This window comes from Salmo salar, chromosome ssa10 (assembly GCF_905237065.1).
Source record: "Salmo salar chromosome ssa10, Ssal_v3.1, whole genome shotgun sequence".
NCBI lineage: Eukaryota > Metazoa > Chordata > Actinopteri > Salmoniformes > Salmonidae > Salmo > Salmo salar.
This window is the reverse complement of record NC_059451.1, coordinates 120316357-120335652: the sequence shown is the minus strand read 5'-3', so window position 1 is coordinate 120335652 and position 19296 is coordinate 120316357. Positions and strand designations below refer to the sequence as shown.

The following is a 19296-nucleotide window of genomic DNA, read 5'->3' as shown; positions in this document are numbered from 1 at the left end:
GCGCTCGTCTGACAGCAAGGTGAAATAGCATACTATACACTATGAATACTGGTTCTATAAGAAATAATGTCACTGTAGCTTGCTATGCGGAGGCGTTTTTCATAGCAGAGCTTTTAACTTACTAACCAACACCATCAGCAATATTGATACATCATGTATTTCGTAAGGTTATCGATTTCTTCGTATTCCACATGTATAAATCAGAATTCCCCCCCCAAAAAAAAACATACCATGTTTATGAAATAATGCTTTTAATAATTGTGAGAAAAACCCTACATATCCATAAATAAATATTTTCTTTGGCCATGTTGATGTAGTCTCCCCATGATCATTGAGGCCATCAATGCGCTTCAGAGCAATGAGCGCATATAAAAATCTGTACAATACTTACCAAATTCATGACTATTCTGCTCCCTGGTGGCAAACAAATGCACTAGCACCAATGCAATACCAGGTGGGGCTGGTCTACTTAGTTCATTGACTTTCATTGAACCAGGAAAAAACTAAAACTGCGAGTGTGTTGTATCGCTTCTTCTTCCATCTCTGATCATACAAAATTATTTTCCATTTAAAATGAACAAAGTTATTGTGTCATATCTTATAAATGACACTAAGATACACTTATGGCTGATAAATACTGATATTCTTTCCAATAATTGGGACTTTTGACCAATTACATTCACATCAGATCTGATTGTTAAAAATACCAATTAGTGAAAACGCAGCCTGTGACACATTCAAGAAATATATTTTCTTTATTAGGTTCGTCAATATTTTACAAACAAAAGGCCCAAATTAAATATCACACACATTATTATACAAGGAGCCAAAGACTAAGTAACAAGGTTCCCCAGAGACATCAACAGCAGTCCGGAGAAAACCAGGGAGCGAGAAACAGACAGAAGAATTTCAGTTAGATAAGAGACTTAGTTGTCGTCTCAAAAAGACTAACCCTGAATCCCAGGTCGACCCCTTGCCCCTAGGCACTTCTTTAGATCTGAAAGGATTGGATAGGTCTAAAGGCGTCCGCATGCTTCCTAGCCTAAACAGGTCGGTAGCGTTCCTGCATATACTATGATGACATCGTGTGACATTTTTGGTAAGGGTTTATCCAGCTGTTCGGAGACAAGTTCGAACCCATAGTCTACGCCCCTTTGTCAGTGATTGGTCAACATTTTTTTTTTTATTATTTTTTTACTTTCACCCTTTTTCCCACAATTTCATGATATCCAATTGGTAGTTGGTACCAGAGCGCCAGGTCAAGATCCAAGAGGCTTCTAAACAGCTTCTACCACCAAGCCATAAGACCCTTAAACGTTTAATCAAATGGCTACCCAGACTATTCACATTGCTGCTACTCTGTTAATATCTATGCATAAGTCACTTTAATAACTCTGCCTACATGTACATATTATCTCAATTACCTCGACACTGGTGCCCCCCCTCACATTGATTCTGTACCGGACCTAGCTAAATTGCCATAAATGTTTTATGCTTTTCGACCTGGCCCTCAAATTAATATAATTGGTTCAGAGTTTGTTTTGATATTTCAACCTGCGTGTTCTGATCACATCTGGTGTGTGTGTGTGTGTGGGGGGGGGGCACGCAAGCATGCAGTCTGGTCGGCACGTTAGACCGCTGCGCCACTCGGGAGGCTGATTGGTCAACAGTAAGTGTTCTTCAATAAAGTCTGTTGTCATTCAACGAGAGAGTGTTCGTGCACATTTTTTGTTGATTGAAAAATACTGCACCAAACATCTTAGTTGTAAAATTGCGTGACTAAGATCTCGTCAGCTAAAAACTTTAAATTAATGACCGATTTCTTGAGTAATCTTCGATTAACTCTGACTATTTTGAGGAAGTCTATACTGGCTACGGTGTCTCAAAATGGACAAACAGTACTATTGCTACTTTTTTCTCGTTTTTCAAGCGAAAGTCTTAAAATGACAACTCATCAAGACCTGTTGCCTACGCCGAATAGTCCTACTCGTCACTTACTACTACTATTATTATTATTATTACTATTATTATGACTATTATTACTACTACTACTACTATTATTATTACTATTATTATTATTATTACTATTATTATTATTACAAAATGGAAGGTCATCACTTCTCACAATGGGGATCGTTTAGTAAAGTTAAATCAAAGCTAAAATCAATGTCTTAGAAGATCACATAATTATTAAATTGGTATTTTACAGAACAGAACCGAATATAATACCATAGTATAACGTTACTGTCAAACAACATTCATTTCTAATGAGATTTTAGTTTAGGATGGTTAGCTGAGGTGGCATTCTTCTTCTTCTTATGCTCCAAAACTCGACAGAGCCACTAGGCAGGATATATGCTTTGATTGAAACAAAATATAAAAAAGGAAGGCTAATAGTTTGTTAACACCGTCTGCTCTAATTCGCTCACGAAACTGATTGGCATAGAGATGTAGTTTGGACATTTCACTGGTAAAAAAAAAAAAAAAAGTCCAAACATTGAAAACTGGCATTGATTATGGGCGGTTTTGAAATTAGCCTATGCCGAACTTAGTGTTTGAGGGTATTAAAAATAAATGTTCTTGAGACAATGTGTGGGCATAGGCAGACGTTGCAATTGGAGGGTGCATTTCAATACTGATAGGCTATTCAACAAACTGAGGAAATTATGACATTGGTTAAAAAAAATACTTTTTGGGGGGGGGGAATGTGCGCTCCCTCACCTATTATAGTAGCACTAACCCACTGGGCATTTCCACCAGGCCAATCGAAGATGAAGCTACCACCACATTGCTTACACCTATCCAATCATCTCAGGTCTACAGACTGCCTACGGTGTAGGACTGTAGGTGCTGGGGTGGGGTGGGGATTAAAGGTCTTCACGGGTCCACAATTCTACCTTTTCCTCTCAGATCCGGGTCCTGTTTGATTGTCATCAGGTCTATGTAACTACAGCTGATAGACGCGAGTGGACTCGACCACAGCTCTGCATAGAATATTTATTTTATGCTAATAATGTGCATTTATTGACTTATAGAAGGCCTAGCCAACATATGAAGACCTATTTGTTAACCAGAAGAGCAACTTAGCTGAAACTATTTTTTTTGTCACTCTGGTCCAAATCGGGTTGTCCTCGTCCAACTTTTTAGACCCGAGAACACCTCTACCTGGGGGTTAATCTGGAATTCAGGTTGCCAGTCAGTGCATGTCCATTCGATACCTACCCATTTATAATTTGTCCATGCCAAGCTCTTCAGGTGTGGAGATACCAAGCTCATCAAGTGTTGGCCGCAGCTCCTGAATTAGGTATGGGTAGATGTCTTTATGGGGGCCAGATTTATCCTGGGGAGACAATAAGTAAACACAGACTGCTTTGACCAATGGGGTGACAGCTAAAGATGATATAAGAAATAGTTGGTGTTGCAAAACTACTGGTAATTTACAGGTAATCTATGGTAATTTATACTTGAATAACTTAAAACAATGTATTCATATAATAATAATTAAAAAAGCATTAATCATCAATGGCATGATTTTAAATTAACTCTGCAATTCTCCCAACCATTGACTGAGATTCACACCTCTACTCAATACAACACATTGAATTGTCACACGTTTTACAGTATAAAAGGAAAGGCTGCTGCAGAAAACAGCCGATTTGCTCATAACCAAAGGCCTACCTGTGATTGGCAGGAGGAAATGTAGTACGGAATTTAAATGCATAATGAGCTGTATTTTCATTGTGGCCGTAAGAGGAAATCTCTCTGATTTAGTATACATTGATTAGGCATATTAATCCTACCATTGAATTATCTCTGAGTAGGCTATCCCTTTTTCTGTGCTATCCAAATTTAGTAGTTTAAAGCGGCCCGCGATATTGTTTATACGTTGATTATAAAAATGAAAAATGGCCACCAATTCGTGGCAGAAAGGGGAGAAGGTAGTTTTGGTAATATGGGGCTGCCACTCCGCTCTGTTTTTCCTCTATGGCAGTGGCACCGAAAGGCTGCTTGACAGCGAAGCCTAGTCAGATTGGCCGGCTTGTTCTTGTTCTTACAGGAGAAATTAAAAGATAAGGATCCACTTCGCTCCGAATAATTAAACCAACGTAACAACAGAAACCCCATCCCTGCCTCCACATCCCAGCTCGCCGATGAGCGGGAAAGAATAAAAAACGGAGACAAGCAGCTGAGTAGGCTTACGGCTGGTTAGGAGATGCAGCTGGCTGCTCAAAGCTGTCAAACACGATATTGGATGAAGCACTTTGAACGATGGTATTCTATTTGTAGGATGCATTAATTCATTTCAAAATAGAAGGTAGTGATGATCACATCACACAGGGAGAAGATCTGTTTTTCCTTTCTCTTTTAGAGCTCAATGGGTGATACACTACATCTGTACACTTTTTATTCACGGATCGACATGATTCACGTTGATGACATTTTGAGAGCGCTGAAAAGTGACGAGTTTGACAAATCTGTAAAACATCCTCAGGGATGCATTCTATTTTAAAATTTGTCAAGTCATCTTATTTTGATTATTTTATATATTTTACATGTGATGAGGCCACACAGAGGGTCAAAGGTCATTACAGACATGTGTGATCATCTGATGTACCCAAAAAAGGCCAGTAGAGAAAATTCCACAAAAATACTTGAAAGTTCCACAATTCTGGTGGTTTACTGGTAAACATAGAAAGTAATATAGACCTCCCATTTCCAACCCTACAAGCTGCTTTCAAGTGTTACCCTCTCCTGAGTGCAATTCTGTTGTCATATACCTAGGGCATTTGCAGTGACCGTATTACCGCCACACCGGCAGTCAAATTCCATGTGACCGTTTAGTCCCGGTAATTAGGCTTCTCCAAACTCTGATGCTGCTGATGGTCATTAGTAGCCTACCAAACTAGCTAACTGCCTGGTACTCAGCACTCTATTGTCCCTCTAATCACTCTGACATCAATGTAAATGTAATGGAAAATCTAATCAAACACTTCATGAGAGTCCATGAGCTCATGTTGCGCAACATTTCAATAGGCTAAACAATTGTGGCCTCTACTAAAAAGAGGAGGATCCCATCAGCTTTCTATAGGCTAGGGCTACTATATTTATTTCTCAACATTCCTAATATTGAGCACATTGCTTCTCTTTACAACAGGAGTATAGCCTACCTGGCTGGCATTAAAATGAACCAGGGGAAAAGCCTCCTCCATTTGCTATTTAAGTGCGTAGATGACATGTATTTTTTCCCCTGTTTCGATACAGGTGATGATAATGGTCCATTCTAAATCAAAACACATTTCGCATATTATTTAGTAAATGTAAAGACAAGATTAAATCAAGAATAGTCTGATGGGTGACAATATTAGCCTATCACTTGTGAATTATATATTATCGACCTTTTTCGAGTCATAGTCGCTTACCTCATGTAGCCTAGCCCATTATGTTTTAATAAGGTTTGTATCACAACTAAAGAGGCTAAATAACTTCTTAAAATGAAGTACATTAATCTGCTTTACAGGGGGTGTAGAGCCTAACTGGCATATATAAACAGCACGTGAGTTTGAAGTTTGGGGAAGATCATTTTCACCATTAAAATGCACCTTTAATAAAAAAAGCATTACGTGCATAATCACATTTGCGGTCACTTTTGATAATGGTGTTTTCACGCTAATAGAACATAATGTGAAGAAATAGCCTAATAGTTTTATCAACATTTTAAGCTAAACGTTCTGATGTGTTGCGTCAGCCACATATGTGATCTATCCCACCCCACAACTATGTTTGGAAAAGAATTTCTCGCACAGAATAAGTTGACTTTTGTACTATGGGGGAATAGTAGATTGGCATAGGATAGTGCTTTTGCTGTTAGTTAGGCCTACTCATCTCGTTGGATGACGAAAAGTAAATGTGGACAGTTCTTCCAATATCTTCAATATGCACCTCGGAATTGGATAAGGAGGTGCGGTTGCGTCCCCGATGTTTCTGTCTTCACTTGTAGCCTGTGAGAAAGACCGGCTATCGTGATGGAGAGCCATGTGAGTGAGAGGTGATTCGGAGCGCTCAGCACTCAGGGAGAAGGGCACAACAGTCCACAAAAGGCCTGGATTTTTTAAAGGGTGCATTACGGCCAGAAAAAAAGGTGATGCCGTCGTGAAATTCTAGGCATTATCAAGTGCTTTTTCAAATTGCGAATGAGAGACTGATGAACTGTGTACAGCCTGCGCAAAAGAACTAAGCAGAGCCTCTTGCCTTTCAAGTTGCTTTTGTCTAATCATCATTAGAGTTGTCATCATGCAGCCTTACAATGTATAAAACGGCAAAACATATCTCAACGTTTATTGAACAACTAAAGTTATATTAATAACTCTAAATTAAGCATATAGAAGGACCTATTTCATTGTTAACTGCTCACAGAATTTATTTGGAAAATAAAAATAAATAAATCAGCTTTGTTCAATTGTATTCTTCATACTATAAAATAATGCCAAGGAATTCTAACCAAATGTTGTCTGCTAAATGAACTTGTGTAGCCCACAGCCATATGGCATAGCCAGATCAGGACCTAACATAAGGAAAACTCAGAGTATGCTATTCTGTTCTTCTGAAATAGACTACATTTTCATCATATCATGCTTCTTTAGACCTGTCTAAACTAAATCATGGATTTATTGTGAAGGTGGAGGCTATATTACATGGATTTATTGTGAAGGTGGAGGCTACATTACATGGATTTATTAGGACTTTTTAAAAATGTAGATGTTCCAAAGGTCTGCATCGGTGGCTTGTAGGCTGTGTGTGGAAGCCAGGAGATGCTAAATGTGTTAACGTTAATTAACGGTCAGTTACCGTCAGACCCGACATTTATTTGCTTGACAATCACCAGCTGATGAAATTTCGTGACCGCCACAGCCCTACATATACCTCCCTTTGTTACAAACTTCACATGAAAAGGTCATGTTAGGATTGAATGAAAACACATAGTAAAATATTGGAAGGTTGGCTGGTAGAGTTGTGGAGAGCTTCCACAGTGGACTGTTGGTCACAATACTAGGACTTAGATGTATCTTTATCCTTCAAGGGAATTTTCTACGCTTTAATTTGTTCCCCCTCCTCCCTCCCCTCACCTTGACAGCCTCCAGGATGCGAATGGCAGTAGCCAGGTCGTCTAACCTGCGGCAGGCTCGGAGGGCAGCGTCCAGGATCTTTGGCTCAGGTACCAGGTCGTATCCAATCAGCGTGTTCATCCCTGGACAAACAACGGTGAATATAGGGTCAGTTACCACAGGATGGTAGAAGAGGTAGACGCCAATAAAAATGTAAAATAAAACAAACAGTTGCTTCTCTCAAAAACTATAAGGCTGGGTCTCTTGGGTCTGCGAGACTCCAAAATGATATATTTTTGACTCGAAATCATCCCTCTAATTTTGCTAATCTAAGGCAGTAACTCTGGGGAAGACTCATAAGAGGGCAGAGCAAAATGTGATTTGGGTTCAGTAACCAAAACACATTGACAACTACTGCTCTCTACTCAACTGTAAATCTGTATGTGAACAGACTACCAAGTCACCAATGCAGCAGTGCATTATGCTCCTCTTATAACCCTACCAGGTGATTTCCTCGTCACGCACCTTTCCTCAGCTCCCATGAATCAATATCTGCCTTGTTAAAATAGTTGACCCAGCGGGCATCAAACTCCTCGTCCGTCTCCTGCTTCCCACCATGTGAGTAACACCTCTGGGCCAGGGGAGCTGAAGAATGAACAGAACAGACAAGGGGAAAAAAACAAACACCCACTATAAAAAAAAAAAGTGTAAAGTCAGAAATGTGACAAATATTTAATTTACAGAATTACGAGATTTATAGCTACTTTGTCTTTCCCTGAAAAGTGCTTTGCAATTTGCATCACACAGGTATCACAAAGCCAAAAGGTGCTGTACAGTGCTATGTAGCCTAGTCTGTCATGTATTCTGGAAGAACTGATGACACCACACCCAGTCAAGGGTATCCTCTCCCGAGTACTAGGACAGATTGTTGCCTACATCAAGTCCAAGCTGGATCCTTGCCAGTGTACTGGCATGACCTACCTAACTACTAAGCTAGATGGCAGTTCACTATGAATTATTCAGTCCAACAGGGCAGTTCAGTTGAAGGACTGAGGGCAGATGTTTCACATTCAGCTAGGCGTTTGAGGATCGAACCCTTTTCTGATGTTGCTACCACTTAGCTTAGCTAGCGAGCTTGTCAGTCAGTACAGGTATTTGATATGGCAAGAGTGGCTTAGCTATGCAGTGTACTGCAGCATCAAAATAAACCATCAGTTTATAAGAAGTGGCTAGCAAACCAAGCTAGGGTGTAATGTCTTTCACTAGGAACCAAACAGAATGAAACGGGGAGGGACCTAGCTAGCTACCCGAATTTGTCCAATAGAAACTCTAATTCTCTTTGTAAAATGTTTTCTGTTTGCTACAATTTGGATTAATGACTTCACCTCTGGTTTGCCATCTAGTTATGCTGCTAGCAGCTACAGTTGATAAACACAATCGATCAGCATTGAGTTGAACAACAACTCCTGTCTGTATGTAACATTAACACTAGCTAACTTTAGCGAGAACATTTCGCTTGCTAAAACAGACATTGGTGACTAGCCATCTGCTAACAAATGCTAACAAGCTAGCTAGTTACGATTCGCCATATGCTAACCACAGAGTTTTTAAACCCAGAGGCGCAACATAGCAACGCTTGCATTCAGACCAGGTTTGGGATTTGAGAAGTCAACAATTGTTCTTTAGGATGCAAAAATTTCTCAAAAAAAAAAAAGAAATCGGGGAAAAAAGGCAATGTCTTAAGTTGTTGAACATGTTATTACGCCAACCTCGTGAAAGTGACAAACGTTACAATTTTCATCAAAAAACAACTTTATATCAAAAGGAGTGCCTTTGATTTTTTACGGCCTGCACATGCGCAGTTCGGCGCGAGACGATCGTTAGACCTGAAGACGCAAGTGTTTATGCGCATAAGCTTAGCTAGCCAACGTTGCCATGACATCACCTACAAGCGTTATCTGGGATTTCTATTGGAGAAGCAGTTTCTGTCCGTCTTAATACTGTACTGTCTTTGTACTAACGTTAACCTCTGCCGAGTCCCCAACGACCGGATTTTCCGGTTTCTGGGGAAAATGGAAAAAAGAGCCTGTGACGCGACTTAGATTTTGGACGTAAAGTTAAACAAGGTGACACAACCTGAGAGGAAGACTGGACTTGTGGTGTTTCTTCAGATCAGAGAGAACAGGCGCTCCATGCGATGCAACTTGGAGAAAGACCTGTATCTTGCTTTGCCCTTTAGGTACATGGAACCATTGAAGGGAATGATTTCTGGGATAGGTGTTGCAGTTTAAGTTTAAGATTCCTGGTGTTTGTGACGCTCGCCGTCTGGTGCGACGCAGATCCAGTGCGGAGCGTTGTAAAACAGAGGTGACAGTCTGTTCTTCTGAGCTTTGATTCAGACTCTTGACCTGACAAAAGTAACTGCGTTGCTCTAGGTGTGGGCATGTCGCAGCAGTGTGTAGTAGAGGCCGATTAATTAGGGCCGGTTTGAAATCTTTTACAAAAAAAAATATACAAAAAATGTGATTACATTTTTTTTTTTTTTTTTATAATATTTTTTTTTTTTAAACAACAAAAAAAAAATTACAAAATAAAAAAATAAAAAAGGTAAATTGCCATTTTTGGACGGCGATTACATTGCATTCCACGAGGAAACTGCGTGGCAGACTGACTACCTGTTAGGCAAGTGCAGCAAGGAGCCAAGGTAGGTTGCTAGCTAGCATTAAACTTATCTTATATATATAAAAAAAACTTCACATAATCACTAGCTAACTACACATGGTTGATGATATTACTAGGTTAACTAGCTTGACCTGCGTTGCATATCATCAATGTAGTGCCTGTTAATTTATCACAGCCTACTTCACCAAATGGGTGATGATTTAACAAAAGCACAATCATTGCACGAATGTATGTAACCATAAACATCAATGCCTTTCTTAAAATCAATACACAAAAGTATATATTTTTTTAAACCTGCATATTTAGTTAAAATAAATTCATGTTAGCAGGCAATATTAACTAGGGGAATGGTGTCACTTCTCTTGCATTCATTGCACGCAGAGTCAGGGTATATGCAACAGTTTGGGCCACCTGGCTCGTTGCAAACTAATTTGCCAGAATTGTACATAATTATGACATAACATTGAACGTTGTGCAATGTAACAGCAATATTTATACTTAGGGATGCCACCCGTTCGATAAAATACGGAACAGTTCCGTATTTCACTGAAAGAATAAACGTTTTGTTTTTTTAAATGATAGTTCCCAGATTTGACCATATTAATGTGCTGATTGTACGGAGATAGTAAATGGCGTCCCTTGAAAGGGCAAGAACAACAAATGGTACAAAGTGTAAGCAGAGTGAGCTGTACGCAGGTTCGAAGACAGGAGGAGAAATGGAAGTGAAGTATCAGACATGGTAGGTGTGGTGAAGTTCTCGGAGCCCGAGGCTTAAACCAAGTGTCAGGATTAAGATGAATCTGACAGTCGGAGTGAAGGTTTTTGGGGGGGGGGGGAAAGTGGACCCTTACCTTTTGGCTGATCCATTTGTGGTTTCAGGGTGGGTGAAAACAGAGTTGGGTGGTGTGGAATCGGTGAAGGTAACCAGACGTGGTCTTGTGATAATTGTTTATGTTTCTGCTGGTCAGAAGGACCAGGTGCTCCGCGTTAAATGAATGGGGACAAGAGAGGTCAAAGGTTTTGCTCTCAAGGAAAGGATGCCATTGAAAGCAGTGATTACTGGGTAAAATGTGAAAGTTGACCAACTGAAGGGGAAGATTCCCGGTGTTTGTGACGCTTGTCGTTTGGTGCGACAGACAGGGTGGCGTGAGTGAGCTGGGGATCAGAAATGTCCGGTGCGTGAGAGAGGCAGATTGAGGTTTCCAGGGTTAGAGTAGTGCAGAAGTTGTCGTATGCTGAGGCAGTGAAGAAAGTAGAGGAAGGTAGGTCAAGAGGGAGAGATCCTGAGAGGAGTAGCGTGAGTACTACTAGTACAGAGGGATAGGCCAACAAGTGATATACAGTACCAGTCAAAAGTTCGGACACATACTCATTCAAGGGTTTTTCTATATTTTTTACATTGTAGAATAATAGTGAAGACATCAAAACTATGAAATTACTACATGATTCCATATGTGTTAACAAAAAAAAAAGTGTTAAACAAATCAAAATATATTTTATAATAGAGATTCTTCAAAATAGCCACCCTTTGCCTTGATGACAGCTTTGCCCACTCTTGGCATTCTCTCAACCAGCTTCACCTGAAATGTGTTTCCAACAGTCTTGAAGGAGTTCCCACATATGCTGAGCACTTCTTGGCTGCTTTTCCTTCACTCTGCGGTCCAACTCATCTCAATTGGGTTGAGGTCGGGTGATTGTGGAGACCAGGTCATCTGATGCAGCACTCCATCACTCTGATTCTTGGTCAAATAGCCTTTACACAGCATGGATGTGTGTTGGGTCATTGTCCTGTTGAAAAACAAATGGGATGGAGTATCGCTGCAGAATGCTGTGGTACCCATGCTGGTTAAGTTGAATTCTAAATAAATCACAGACAGTGTCACCAGCAAAGCACCATCACACCTCCTCCACCATGCTTCACCTGGGAACCACACATGCAGAGATCATCCATTAATCTACTCTGCTTCTCAAAGACACGTCGGTTGGAACCAAAAATCTGTCATTTGGACTCAGACCAAAATGACAGATTTCCACTGGTCTAATGTCCATTGCTCGTGTTTCTTGGCCCAAGCAATTCTCTTCTTCTTATTGGTGTCCTTTAGTAGTGGTTTCTTTGCATAAATTCAACCACGAAGGCCTGATTCACGCAGTCTCCTCTGAACAGTTGATGTTGAGATGTCTGTTGCTTGAACTCTATGAAGCATTTAGTTGGGCTACAATTTCTGAGGCTGGTAACTAATGAACTTATCCTCTGCAGCAGAGGTAACTCTGGGTCTTTCTTTCCCATGGGGGTCTTCGTGAGAGCCAGTTTCATCATAGCGCTTGATGGTTTTTGCAACTGCAATTGAAGTAACTTTCAAAGTTCTTGAAATGTTCCATATTCACTGACCTTCATGTCTTAAATTAATGATGGACTCTCATTTCTCTTTGCTTATTTGAGCTGTTCTTGCCATAATATGGACTTGGACTTTTACTAAATAGAGCTATCTTCTGAATACCACCCTTACCTTGTCACAACACAACTGATTGGCATTGTGAAGGAAATACATTCCACAAATTAACAAGGGACACCTGTTAATTGAAATTCGTTCCAGGTGACTACCTCATGAAGCTGGTTGAGAGAATGCCAAGAGTGTGCAAAGCTGTCATCAAGGCAAAAAGGTAGCTGCTTTGAAGAACCTAAAAATAACATATTTTGGTTTGTTTAACACTTTTTTGGTTACTACATGATTCCATGTGTGTTATTTCATAGTTTATGTCTTCACTGTTATTGTACAATGTAGAAAATACTAAAGATAAAGAAAAACCCTGGAATGAGTAGGTGTGTCCAAACTTTTGACTGGTACTTTATGTTTCAGTAAGATTGGATTTTTAGCATTTATAGCAATGGTTAGCAATTATACTGCAGGGTTGGAACGTAAGTCACAGAAAATGGTGGTTGTTGTGGCAGATAAAGAGAGGTATTTGGGTGTGCGAGACTTGATGTCAGAAGAGTTACAGGGTGTGTTATGTGGTAGTGTCCCATCTTTTCAGGCTGTTGGCTTGAGGTAGGATTACATATATTTAAATAGTGGAGTTTTTAAGTGATAAATGGTGGCGTAGTTGTTGATTTGATATTTTTCAAGTAAAGTATAAGGGAGTTACACTCCAGTCTAGTAGGTGGCGGTAATGCAATATTTATCCCCAACCGCCGTTAAACCACATTGAAGAACTGAGGTATAGGGCGACGCCATCTTAAATCCCCCACATTTATTTCATTGGTTGAAAAGTGCGACCCCCCCCTACTCGTCAAGACTAGGTTATCTAGTTTCCGGCGTTTAACGCCTACTACGTTATCCAAATATATGCAGTGGAATTATTTAGTCTATTAACGTTAACTAGTTAGAAACAGGCCCATGCCTCAAGGCACAGTCGGTCATTGCAAGAACACTGAAAAAAAAATCCAGTTGAATATTTAACCGCGTTTTCAAACATTAGTACAGTTGTTTTCAGTAGAAAACAAGTAAATATCTTATTCGTAACCACGTCTAGAACTATGTACTCCCCCAAAACTCTGGTATTTCGCAATCCGTCGGCCACTGATTGGCTGCCAATTACAATATGCTCCACTAGCCATGAACTCCTACCGACCCTGATTTCCTTAAGAAACACCACGTGAACCGTGTCCTAAACTACGAAATTTGAACATAAAAGTAATAAAACACAAGAATACCTGTACACCGAAGCCGTGTCCAGGTCAAACTCCGGGCACCGGACACTGAAAGACGGACGGCGGCTCTGAACATGATGAGCGGTCAGCCAGCTAAAGGAGACAAGTCTTGGCGCAACAACGTGGTTGTCACTAGTTAAGACAGCCAATAATAAAAAAATTGATATATCGTAAAAAAAATATTAAAAACAAAAATCATTTTTAAAAAAAGAATAATTTAATAGTAAGCATAAGATTAGCAGTGTAGTTAGGTTTCAAATCAGATTTTTAGAAGAGAAATTGTAGAAATGGGCGAGGTTTATGACTTTGTGGCTGTGGTAACTGGTGACGACTCAAGGATGTTAGAAAGCAGCTGAAGACCTAACCATGAGCATTCGCAAGGTCCGAAAAGTACGATTTTATTTTATTGTTGCACGTTATCATAACATACATTACATTTATTTAGCATTTTAACATCATTTTATGAGACATTTTTCCTAAACTACTGAAATATAATTTGAAAAATTAGGGTTTTACTATTTGCTCCTAACCCACTACACCTTTTATAATCTATTCTAGAACCTAAACATTTACTCAAAAGCAATCTCTTCCAGTTGTCTCCTCACTTTCCTCTGTTTCTCTGTTGTGTCTAACAGGAGCACAGAGCAGATGGAACTCAAGTTTATTTCAAGTTGAGGGAGGCGAGGGGAACAGGTGGTTCTCCATACAGGTTCTCTTGGCTTCAGGGCCAGGCAACATGTATGAACAAGGCGTGTAGACTGTCTCTCGTCCTGCTGTTTTCCTCTCTTTCTCCGAGGCGGCATACAGGTGTGGCGTACAGCTCCGTGCATCACTACTGCCCTCCTGAGACCTAGAGGTACCGGCACTCTGGAACCAAAACGGGCTCTGGCTTTTCTGGGTCAGTGGTATTGACAACAGTTGTGTTTCGCGGAGTTCGAGCTCGGTCGGTCGGGGCGGAATTTTCACACTGTCACATAGCGTCACTGGGGGTCGATAACCAAGAGGCTGGTGCCCTGGGGGTTGGTAGCTAGAATCATGCAGGGTTTCTGGGGGCTGATACCTAGGAGGCTGGTGCCCTGGGGATAGGTAGCTAAGATCATGCAGGGTTTCTGGGGGCTGATACCCAGGCTCACGTGGGTCCAGTGGGTGTTTGGAGAGCAGGATACTGATAGCAGGAACAGTCTTATGAACAGTCATCCTGGACCTGGGTGTCACATCAGTTTCCCTACTCTCCCACACCTCACTTACGGTCTTGTAGTGGAGCTTGGATAGCTGGTGTAGTCCTCCCAGTTTCCGTTTCAGGATCTCAACACATGTTATGGTTTTGGTGATCCCTTTGCCTGATCCAGTGAAAATCACCTGTCTCACGCTCAGCCCGGTCCGGGTCTGACTCCGACCGATGTCCATGACTCCCTCTCCTTGCCTCTTCCCCATCTGAATCCTGTCCACTCTCACTCCCTCGTTCACTCTCAGCATCGTCTGAAGCTGACTCCCATCTACTTCCTGTCCCTCTCTCTGCATACGAGCCATTACAAATCCCAAGAGGTTTCGGATCTTGCTTCCTTCCTTCACTCTCATTTCGAGCACACTTGCTGCCAGTCCAGGGATTGGACAGGCAGTGGATTCATCTGTGGTGCAGACTCTCCTGAAGCCGCTCTGGCCACCCAGTTGAGGCAACGAGGAAGAGGATGAAGAAATGGAAGGCAGTTCTGGGGTAGGGAACGCAGACTGCATTGGTTTCATACTGGTAAAAGTGCATGTAGTCATGGTGGGTGAGATGCTGCTGCTTTGTTAGAGCAGGGATCGGCAACAGGCCAATACCGTCCCACGAGGGATTTTTTCTTGCCCCCCGAAGTCTTGTGAAAAAAAAGAAAGTATTTTTATTTTTTATCAGGATTTTTTTCCCTCAGTAAAATCAATGTAATCAAAGTATGAAAATATTGTTGTTTTCAAATACAATCTCTATTTGGGCTTAGTTGTGGTCAATTTGTAATGGACAAATTATTATAATTATGTTCTGGCCCCCCAACCATCCGCTTCAAGAAAAATCGTCCACCAGCTGAATCTAGTTGCCTAACCCTGTGTTAGAGGGTCCCTCAACTTCCATTTGCTGTGATTCCAGTCCTTTTCTAATCCTTTGAAAAATGCATGTCAGTTTTTAAAAGCTGAATTCCCTAGTAAATCCTTTTTTTTGGTTTTCAGGAAGATACGATGACGATGATAATCTTCCTCCTTCTCCAAACCACTGGACTAGATGGAAATAAGTTTACCTCCGACGCCGACTGATGCTGGGGTATGTCTGTAAAGTTTACCTCCAACCCCGACTGATGCTGGGGTATGTCTGTAAGGTTTACCTCCGACCCCGACTGATGCTGGGGTAAGTCTGTAAGGTTTACCTCCTGTTCCGACAAATGCTGGGGTAAGTTGTAGCACAGAGAGAGAAAGAGAGGAGGAGGATGAGAGAGAGAGAGAGAGAGAGAGAGAGAGACATTCCATTGGCTGTCCTATCCTAAATCTGTGTGTGTGTGTGTGTGTGTGTGTGTGTGTGTGTGTGTGTGTGTGTGTGTGTGTGTGTGTGTGTGTGTGTGTGTGTGTGTGTTTGAACATGCCTGATTAAACATCGTTTTTAATATGATGCAATGAGGCATTAAAACAAGACTAAGCTGTGGAAACATGAAATGAGAGATAGTACCTAGTCATGTATTACACTGTCTCTCAAAATCTCTCAAATGGGTTGTCAAAAACAAGGCAGACACCTGGCTGGAAGAACCTGCAGTTAAAAGACAAGTTCAGAGAGGCATTGTGTATTTATTTTTCACCGCTTTGGCAGCATGATAACATGAGAGACATAAGATCATTTGGAAGCCATTAAAATATGAACAGCTGACATAGCCTATGGTTAGTAGGTCTCCTACACACACACACACACACACACACACACACACACACACACACACACACACACACACACACCACACACACACAGAGAGAGAGAGAGGGCCATCTGGTGTTGGGGAAATGACTGCCTGGAGGATGTCTTTTTGAGGGGAGGGGAACACAGGGGGAGTTGTGGTGAACAACTCAGCAGTCCCCATCCTCATCACACCTCATAGCCCTCACTGCTGAGTGACCCAGAAAAGGAAAGTGATTTGGCACATTAAAATGGGAAGTTTTATTATCAATTATTAAGATGATTGCACTCAAGTTCATTGTTTTAACATGGTTAGTAGTAAGAGCCCAGAAAAGGGTAGATAAATCTTTGTCAGGACATACGACATCCTTTCATCTTTCTGTGTTGTGGCGGGGAAACCGCCTATCACCTCACATTATGTTTATCTACACAATAGCCGACCTGATTCTCCTGCTCCCTCATCCCAGAGTAGTAAAGTGACTTGACATGAGGCAGTTGCTGAGGAGCTCATATGGAACCAGTGCAGTGTTATAATGCTGCATTTCTGCCTCACAGAATACACAGACCCATCTCCCCAGACAGCCAATCACTATCTCTCACACTGAGCACAGACATTCAGTCCCCGGAGAGAACAGGCAAACTGCAGAATCACACAGCACAGCTGCCGACATGTCTGAATCTGCCTCTTGTGGACATTGATGGCATTCCACTGTGCTGTGAAATTGGAGCACCCGGTTTATGTCACCTTGTCTGTCGTACACTCTGTATAACAGCCTGCAGTGCTGAGCATCCCCACCTTGTGGCGAAATACTGAAATGGTTCAATTCAGGAGGCTAGAGAGACTGGGTACTGTATTGATTATATGGTTCAGGTCAAACAGGATTTTCACAAGCAATGGGAAAACACTCTGCCAAACTTTAAAGACATGCTCCGGGAACTTTGGCAACTAATATCCAGCTTTGGGCTGGATATGTCAATATCTAGGTTATACATGTAATTTATGAGCAGAATTATTTTCTTACCTCCCATTTAAAAAAACAAAAAACAAAACCCTAGTTTCTAGAAGCTGTGCTTCTGCATTTTCCTTAAATTTGTCCCCATGTGGGCCAGTCCCCTAGCAACTAGAATTCTAGCCAATGAGCTTCAGCCCCTCGCCATTTGAGAGAGAGAGAGAGAGAGAGAGAGAGAGAGAGAGAGAGAGAGAGAGAGAGAGAGAGATGACGTGTTGCACGCAATTGTAATTTTTACAGTCTAAAAAGTATACAAAAGTACCGGAAATCAGTTGAATAAAGATCTGTCCTTTCACTGGTCTAGACAAGGGTTTCGATATTTGGGTGTTATTTTAACACCATGCGCATCAGGAAAATATTCTAAGGGGTGAGCCATGGCAGCAAAGGGGTGAGCAAGACGATCAATGGTGTCCATTTGTTTCTTGTTTGATGAATATGGACCCTGAAAGTTTCATTTCAATGTAATTTCAATAAGAGTAGTCTTGCTGAAATGGCCATTCATGTAAATTTGTTTAGGGAAACGGCATACCTAGTCAGTTGTACAGCTGAATGTATTCAACTGAAATGGGTGTTCCGCTTTTAACTCAACCCCTCTGAATCAGAGAGGGGGGGGGCTGCCTTAATTGACGTCCAAGTCATCGGAGCCTGGGGAGCAATTGTTTTTGGCGGTTAACTGCCTTGCTCAAGGGCAAAACGGCAGATTTTTGGGGGGGACAGTTGGGCTACTCTGAGATTCAAAGCAGCGACTTTTCAGTTACTGGGGCCAATACTCTTAACCGCTAGACTACCTGCCGCTACCTGTCGTTTACATTAGTCACCTGAGTGTCATCTCCCTGACGGTCATGATACTGAGTGTTCCTGCAGGAATAGCTCTTCCTCTGAAGGAAGAATGTTATACAGGTTAGTTTCAGTAAAAACAAAAAAAGGAAGACCTGCAAGAGATACATTTTAATGGCCAGACATTTCAAGTTTTCTTAGTCATATGTATGGGATACGCATTGGTATACTTCGTCCAATGAAATGATTAGTCGCAGGTTCCTTCCATAGCAGATGAGAAAATAGGAACGTCCCAGTTCCTGTAGTTATGTCGCTGCCTCGGTACACAGATCTGAAAATAGCCTTGCCTCAAGCCGTTCAATGGTTTGTTTTGTTGTCTGGCAACATGAGATTTACCTGGATACTGTATAAAACATGAGATTAACCTGGATACTGTATAAAACATGAGATTAACCTGGATACTGTATAAAACATGAGATTAACCTGGATACTGTATAAAACATGAGATTTACCTGGATACTATATAAAACCTGAGATTAACCTGGATACTGTATAAAACATGAGATTAACCTGGATACTGTATAAAACATGAGATTAACCTCGATACTGTATAAAACATGAGATTAACCTGGATACTGTATAAAACATGAGATTAACCTGGATACTGTATAAAACATGAGATTAACCTCGATACTGTATAAAACATGAGATTAACCTGGATACTGTATAAAACATGAGATTAACCTGGATACTGTATAAAACATGAGATTAACCTGGATACTGTATAAAACATGAGATTAACCTGGATACTGTATAAAACATGAGATTAACCTGGATACTGTATAAAACATGAGATTAACCTGGATACTGTATAAAACATGAGATTAACCTGGATACTGTATAAAACATGAGATTAACCTGGATACTGTATAAAACATGAGATTTACCTGGATACTGTATAAAACATGAGATTAACCTGGATACTGTATAAAACATGAGATTAACCTGGATACTGTATAAAACATGAGATTAACCTGGATACTGTATAAAACATGAGATTAACCTGTACTGTTGCTGCAGGATTATTTTTTTCCTGCTGTAGCG

The 19296-nt window shown here is 40.9% G+C and overlaps 2 protein-coding genes across 2 annotated transcripts; both read right to left on the bottom strand.

The window, feature by feature from the left end:
- Nucleotides 1–732: 732 nt before the first annotated feature.
- LOC106561721 (cytochrome c oxidase subunit 5A, mitochondrial) lies at nt 733–13763 on the bottom strand. The gene is made up of 5 exons (XM_014125939.2): nt 13498–13763; nt 7629–7748; nt 7125–7246; nt 3223–3340; nt 733–833 (listed from the first exon to the last, which is right to left on the bottom strand). Exons 1-4 carry the CDS (start codon nt 13568–13570, stop codon nt 3227–3229), a joined length of 429 nt encoding a protein of 142 aa, XP_013981414.1. The 5' UTR covers nt 13571–13763; the 3' UTR covers nt 733–833; nt 3223–3226.
- A 174-nt stretch (nt 13764–13937) lies between these two features.
- Nucleotides 13938–15898, bottom strand: LOC106561725 (uncharacterized). The gene has a single exon (XM_014125943.2). The coding sequence runs from the start codon at nt 15259–15261 to the stop codon at nt 14161–14163; it is 1101 nt and encodes a 366-aa protein (XP_013981418.2). The 5' UTR covers nt 15262–15898; the 3' UTR covers nt 13938–14160.
- Between the last annotated feature and the right edge of the window lie 3398 nt (nt 15899–19296).